The sequence below is a fragment of the Montipora capricornis genome, chromosome 5 (assembly GCF_036669925.1).
Source record: "Montipora capricornis isolate CH-2021 chromosome 5, ASM3666992v2, whole genome shotgun sequence".
NCBI lineage: Eukaryota > Metazoa > Cnidaria > Anthozoa > Scleractinia > Acroporidae > Montipora > Montipora capricornis.
Window position 1 is genome coordinate 23,389,497 of NC_090887.1, and position 7,500 is coordinate 23,396,996.

The 7,500-nt window shown below is 40.4% G+C and overlaps 1 protein-coding gene across 4 annotated transcripts in view; it reads left to right on the plus strand.

Moving 5' to 3' along the window:
* The window catches only part of LOC138049968 (protein sidekick-2-like), a 155,658-nt gene extending 148,993 nt beyond the window's left edge, over nucleotides 1-6,665 (plus strand). For all 4 annotated transcript variants that reach the window (XM_068896454.1, XM_068896456.1, XM_068896453.1 and 1 more), the window contains 5 exons: nucleotides 152-308; nucleotides 1,649-1,715; nucleotides 2,378-2,643; nucleotides 4,551-4,728; nucleotides 5,818-6,665. In XM_068896454.1, the coding sequence (XP_068752555.1) occupies nucleotides 152-308; nucleotides 1,649-1,715; nucleotides 2,378-2,643; nucleotides 4,551-4,728; nucleotides 5,818-6,038 (889 nt within the window). In that variant the 3' untranslated portion in view covers nucleotides 6,039-6,665. The remainder of the gene's footprint in view (nucleotides 1-151; nucleotides 309-1,648; nucleotides 1,716-2,377; nucleotides 2,644-4,550; nucleotides 4,729-5,817) is intronic.
* Nucleotides 6,666-7,500: the final 835 nt, after the last annotated feature.

The window sequence follows — 7,500 nt, forward strand, 5'->3', positions numbered from 1 at the left end:
GTTCGTACCCATCCAGTTACAGGATAGTTCGCCCGTATTGTACAAGTTCAACAAGAGAGAATACTCACGAAATACTGGCGATAGCGCTAAGTTATATTTTGGAGTGACGTTTTCGTTGTCTTTGCTTTGCTTAAACTACCTTTTATCGCAGGTATGGGGACCGAGCGCCGTTGTCTTACAAGGGACGCTTGTTTGCTGTCATATGGATTTATTTCGGCCTCGTTATCATCGCAGTCACCATGGCAATGCTGACGACAGCGCTGACGACAGTCACTCTAAAAAGTGCGACGAAGATATATGGAAGCAAGGTGAGTGTCCAGGGAAACCAGAGGTGTGTCCAAGATGAGAGATGGAGGAGTTTGACTGGAAACCTAAATGTCAAATTATGGGGGATGGGAGGGGGAGAGAAATAGATTTTGGAATACTGTACCCAACGACTGCATGAAAAATCGAATGCAAGCTTAATAGGGTCTCTAAGGTGATCACGTACTGATGAGTCATCGTAATCATTCGAGTGACAATAATTTTACCTTTTGACTTCCAACAGATTGATATAAATTGTCTCCTCTCAAGCTCAATGCATTTGAAGCAGATTGGTGACGAGAATAAAGAAATTCATCACCTGTTTTTTTGTCTACTGAGATATTTCATCAAATTCCCATAACTGACATAACAATTAATGCATGGCAGCCAGTAAGGAGAATTAACATTCAGATCTTGGGAGTGAGAGGTTTAACTGATGGTAAACGGAGTTGCGGCTTGATAGAAATAAGAAAATCTTTGCTGACGTCATTGTTAACATTTTGTGCTATTAACATACGAGTTTGCTCAAGCTATTTACAAATTGACTTCAATATTTAAAAGAACTTGATAAAGTTAGTTAAATATCCAGTTTTAAGCCTTTTATCTTTGATAAGCAAGCATTTCTTTCGCCATCAAAAACTGAACAAATTATTGGGTGGCAAAAGCGTTAATGATGCCCTACGTTCTTCAGGATGCAAAATTTCGAATTTTCAAAGCATCATTATGCAATGCGCTTTTAACGTTCAGTACTTTATTCTTGGCTGACTAATAGGAAAAACCTTAAATAACAATGACCACAACCAGGTTTTTTCTGAGCCCGCGAGACTGAGCACTTCTAGCAAACCATTGTTTTAACGAAAACCGCTGGTCAGCAACCTGGTTCTGGTCATTGCTGTGCAAGGTCTTCCGACTAATAGACCTCTTTACAGTTGTGTGCTTAGTTACCTGGCCTTTAAATGAAAGTGCGGCTGCTGTTGACCTTATTATGTTACAGACCTCCCTCCTTTTCTTATGTTAATGATGTTGTTTTCATGTTAATTAGTAAGAATTTACATACGAAAAGCAGTGAGGTTTCTATCAAAACATGGTAAACTCCAGCCTCACTTTCATTCATAGGCCAGGTAACTAAGCACACAACTGTAAAATGGCCTTGTGCTAACGAGGCAAAAAATGTAAATAGATTCCCTTTTCCGGGTAGCAGACCTTCTTGGAAGGGAAGATGCTCTTTTGTCAGTCCAGGGACTTCACTAACTTTGCCTGCTCTATCTTGTAGTTCGTATCTCGCGCTTGTGGGATAATTGTTAGGAATCCGATATTAAACGAAATATGTAATCTTTTCCTGTAGATTGCAGCCGAACAGAATTCGCCAGAGTATCACTTAGGCACGAGACGAAACGCAAAATATGAGCCAGGTATTGTTTAATTTTAGATACATTATGTCTTAAAAGGGAACATATTCTTGGTTTGCGTCCATGTGATGTGACGGCCATGTTGCAGTGAAAAACAATAGAAAATAACCCCACAAGTTTTGCATAATAATAGATATAATCAAAATTACTGCATTGTTCTGAACACCAACATGGCCGTTCTGACGTCAGATACAAACCAGCAGTACAATGGGAACAGATAGCATTGAATTAAGACAAAGGCTACCTTTTTTTAATGGCCATATTGGAAGGTTTGGTAATGCAAAAGTTACGCATATAGAATTCAACGATGTTTGGTGTTGATACGGCGCCATATGGTTCAGACTCAATTCTAAAAAGCGCCACGGCCTTGGATTAAGTTCGCGATTGGTTCGGACTAGGTTCCTAGAACCGACTCAGACATTGCTTCTGATTCAGGTTCGTTTCCCGGAAGCGAAACGTACTCGGGTTTAAATCGATACTGGTTCGGGCTCGAAAACGGAACCCGCACTGACTTCGATTTGGGTTGGGTTGAGTTTTCGGCAGTTTCGGGCTCGACTGGATTCTTACCTTCTCAGAGGAAAAAAAAGCGAAATAAATTTTCCCTGTAGAATACACTGTATCATCCACATAACTTTATTACTTTTCTTCTTTTCTTCAATTGAAAGGCAAAGAATACCATAGTCTGGAAGAGGTAACCGAAGCTCTCCTGAAAAGAGAAGTCCAAGGTATTCTAGTGGATGCATATTCGGCTGGTCTCAGAAATGACCTCTTTAGCAAGTTTGAAGTCAGCGAAATTGTTGATTACAAAACTGCCTACGGAATCGTGCTCAGTCCCCGCTCGACTTCTCTTCGCAAGTGTTTCCATCGCCACTTACAGTCACACAGAGCGGAGCTCTTTAAGATGATAAAGAGCAAGGTCAGGCCTATCCAGGTGTGTCTTCTATTTTTTTTTTCAATTTTCAATCTCAAATATTGCCTTTCTCGTGTTTTAATTGGCTCACGTGACCAGCATCTATATTGGATTATTGAAAAACGCGTGGCGGAAAGTTAAATTTCCAAGTAAACCAAACGTTAAGAATTTATTGAGATGTAATAAAACGATTATTCCCGCAGTCGCGCTTGTTGGATACGACATTGGTTATATTATATTATTATAGTCCACTCAGATTCACAGATGTCCAGAAATGCACATAATTAGATGCATTCCGATTTCAATAAGCGTCACGAAGTGTCCCCTTGCTCTTCTGTCCAACTTCAACATCACTCATGTCACGGAATACGGACAAAAAATGTCACAAAGTGTCCCCCAAATGCTGCTCTTTAAGTAAATATTAACTGCTGCATTTACCCTAAGCTAAAAATAAGGCTAACCTTTATCCTTACCTTGTTGTTGAATAGATAGCAATTGCCTAGACTTAACGCGACACTTCGTGTCGGATGTCAAAATTGGACGTGCATCTAATTTGGTGCATTTCTGGACATAAGCCCAAGCGTCATAACGCGTCAGCAATAAACCGAGCTGAAAACATTTTTTAGCTCTGAGAAAGAATGGCCGACAAAAGCCGTTTTCCGTTTTCGAGGAATTGACCGAGGCAGATAAATAAAAATAAAATCAACATGGAAGAGATGTTGTATGAGTTTTTCATACAACAATTATTCTACTCGGGCTTGCTGGATATGAAATGATTATAACCAACTCGGCGCTACGCGCCTCGCTAGTTATCCATCACTTCATATCCAAAGGACGGTGTCTTCTACTTCAAAGGTATGTTTTTCACGGTGTATAAATATGCGGGAAAAGAAGATCTTAACAAGTGTTACTGAAATCCAAAAAGAAAATTGGGGTTAACCACGCATTTTTCAAAGATAATTAATCAACAATAATTGTAAAAAGCTTAAAAATACAACGCAATGTACGGCGTTCTTTTCCAAATTGAAGCTTAATTATCTCTGAAAAATGTCTGATTATCCCTAATTTTGTTTTAGGATAGCAAGAGCACTTGCCAAGTTCTGCAAGTTTTGCATGGTTTTAAACCGCGCAAAAATATCCCTGTAATTAGTGAGCATCACCATAGAAACCCGGGTATCTCGAGATGCGCAGAACGTGTATGCAATAACAATAAAGCTATGATCCTCACAGTTATGAACGCAATTTTAGCAATTGAAGTCCTGAATTTTTCAGGCTTCTCTACGAAATTGCTAAAATTGCCTTCATAACTGCCGTCATTAAATTCTTCATTGATTCCCAGACCTCCAGTTGGGTGTGACATGGTAAGAAGAAGTTCGTAACGCCGAATTTTCTTAAACCAATATCATATCCCAGCAATCACAAAATAATGGAATATTTTTTAAATTAAGTTTCATTAGACTGTAAATTGTTTCAATTTTACAAAATGACCGTAAGTTGTTTTAATCTTACCATTCAGCGCAATCAGTTTCCATATAAGGTAACTGCAGTGGGTATGTACAGAAAATCGTATGAACGCATATAATAACTTATAACCGAGGTTGAGTGTTGTTTTTAAAGTTTTAAGAAGTTTTTACCAATAGTATAGACCTCTTTTTTAATGGCGGCCAAATAAAATAGTTTTCTGTTTTAATGCTAATAAGCCCTTCTAGCCATGCTACGAACACGAAATTTCGAAAGAATTTTTGTTTAAAAACGAGGGCAGTAGGTCTAATTAAGATAAAGACAAAAAAAAATGTAAAAGTGGTCGCCATTTATGAAAGTGAGCTATAACTTAAAAAGGGAAAAGATCGTTTTGAGGCATTTCAAACATTTATGACTTGCTTTTGAATTCATGAACGATCCATTTATTTGATCAATTTTCGTTCCAGACCTCTAATTCTACCGACAAGGAAGAGGTCGCCTCAGGCGGTTTGTTTGATAGCACTTCGGAAGAGTTTCGTAAGGCTTTGCGATACGCAAGTATAAGCCTCGGAGTGGCCCTATTTTTCTCGCTGATGTATGAAGTTATACGTCGCATACGATCAAGAGAGAAAGTGCATCAGAAAGGTAAGGAATGTTTTTGCTTGTACAATGCACTCGAGCCTCCCATTAACGACCACCAAGGCCTGTCCCGATTGCGCTGGGAAAAATTCTTAAAAAACAGTGCTTCAAAACTGGCAAAAAAAGCACTCAAACATTAACATTGCTCGAATTTTCAAAATAGTGTTCAAAAGTCGTTCAAAGGTTTAAAACATTCCCTTGGAGAATTCATCAGTATGACTATTTTTTTACCAAACGGGCCTACCGTTGGTTACATAATTATGTTCCGCGCACCGGTGGCTCAGGCTAGTTGAGCGTCGGGCTACAATGCGGGAGGTCGCGAGTTCGATTCCAGCCGGACCAAAACTCAGGGTCTTAAACCAACTGAGGAGAAACTGCTGCCTTTGTAGTTACATCCGCAAATGGTTAGACTTTCAAGTCTTCTCGGATAAGGACTGTAAACCGTAGCCCCCGTCTCACAACCCTTTTTGTTCAAAAAACTCCGTGGGACTTTAAAGATCCCCGGGGAGGACTCCCATATACAATGGGGAGGGATTCTTGTCGAAATTTTTAAATTAACCCTCTAAAGGAGACCAATCTGGGCGTGGCCCAGACTTCTTTTGACCCCTAAAATAAATATACACTTTTATATTTCTTCGGGCACAACCCTAAGGGAGACCTTCACGGCTAAATATGATGGCGTTTTGCCCAGAACACCTTAAGTGAGACCAATATCCGAAATTTACACCCCTAAGCGAGACGACGAGCATCCCTCCCCTTTTTATATGGGAGTCCCCCCCCCCCCCCCCCGAATCCCTTTCCCAAGGATAAAGATGCCACACACTGATCGAAAAGAGCAGGACACGGAATTCCAGTGTTATTGGCGGGCTCCTATTGAGGACCACAATGGGAATCACGTGCTACCCCGGACTCCCGTTTAAAACGTTAACAGTGGCTAATATGTGTTTTGAAGACTGCATTGCAAAGCAGTTTGTGAAGTAAAATTTTCGGTAAGAATCGTCAGACATGTTTGCTTTCGGTGGAGAGATCAATATCGTAGACTAAAAACATTTGAGTTTAGGTGCACTTTAAGTTTAATATATTTTTGATTTCCAGTAAATTTCAAGGAAATTCTACAAAAAGAAATGAACATGCTAGTGGAGGAGTTTTTTCAGCGCATGCGCAAAATAAAAGAGGCCCTAGGAGAGAAGCACAGGAGGCAAATAATACGATTTTGGAAACTGAGAAGAAAGACATCTTTCGAAGCACGTTGGCTGAGAATCTCTCAAGTAACTCCAATACACTCCAAAGAAGTGACGGTTACTGAACTAACTTGAAAGAGCACCTATAAGAGGAACATGACGACTTCGACGAGAAAATCATCTGAAAATAGGGACTTTAACTGAAGATCTTCGACGGCGAAGGCGACGAAAAACGTCACCTCAAAATATAACTTTACACTAGCGTAAGTCTTTCGTGATTATTTCATCTCGTTCGCGTCGTACAATGCGGGCGACGTATCCTCAAATTAAATTGGGTGCGAGCGGTTTTCAGAGTCGACAGGTTGTCGTTAAAACGTACAGAGTTCCAGAAACGTGCTAAAATGCATGCCGCACGTGCAGCACGACTATTTTTCCTCTTCTAATCAATGATATTCTCGTTTTGTTCTGGCGTTCTCGATGACGACCGCGTCGTAGATCTGTAAGTAGGGACTTTACGATCTACGACGGCGACGTCAACGAAAACGTCGCCTCAAAATACTTTCTCGAAGTTAGGCCATTTCCAAAGCGTCGTACAATGTGGGCGAAGTGTCCTAAAAAATAAATTGCGCTCGCGTTGTCGTCAAAACCTCAAATTTGGTGATTTCATTCCGTTGTTGTGCAGAGTACCGCACGACTTTGTGCTAAATGCGTGCCGCACGTGTGCAGCACGATTATTTTTCCTCTTTTAACCAATGATATTATTGTGTTGTTAAATTGTGTTGTGACGTTTTCGTCGACGTCGCCGTAGTGGATCTTTAAGTCCCTAATATAAACTTGGGCGCTTTGCAACCATTTCGCGTTGCTCGGTGTGTAAACTGCATAGCTATTATCCAGGAAATAGCCAAAAAAATTAGTTATTTCATGTCGTCGAAGTCGTTGGGCAAGGGTTACTGTTAGCATTAATTCCGCGTAGTTCTTTAGTGCACGGTTCTTATGTTCAATAGCTCCGTCCAAACTATTCATACAGCTTGGTAACCTACCTGGGCTGGTTACCAGGAAAGTACGCCTTTCCACGGTAAAATTTCAGATATAATGGAAAGATAAAGCATCGCATTTACGTGAAACGGAAAACGCGAAACGGTGTGGTGCTGCTTGTCATAAACCACATTAAAATTAATTCTACCTCGTCTCTCTCTTATGAAAAGTTACTTGACACCTGCTGCTAACACGCAAGAAATAAACTCATATCAAATGAATTTCTTCAATTTTTGGCAAAACGCAAATTTTAGTCCGACGTTTGCCGTTTATCGTAAACGTGATGTTCAATCTCTCTAAGATCTCTGTACCCATACGGAAGACCTTAGACAGCAATGACCAGAACCAGGTTGCTGACCAGCGGTTTTCGTTAAAACATTGGCTTGCTGGGGGATGGTCAGTCTCGTGGGCTCAGAAAACCTGGTTGTGGTCATTGTTATTTTAGGATTTTCTACCCATACAGATCTCGAATAGACCTCTTTACAATTGCTACCTGGCCTTTAAATGAAAGTGAGGCTGGTGTTGACCTTGTTATGATACAGACCTCCCTCCTTTTCTTATG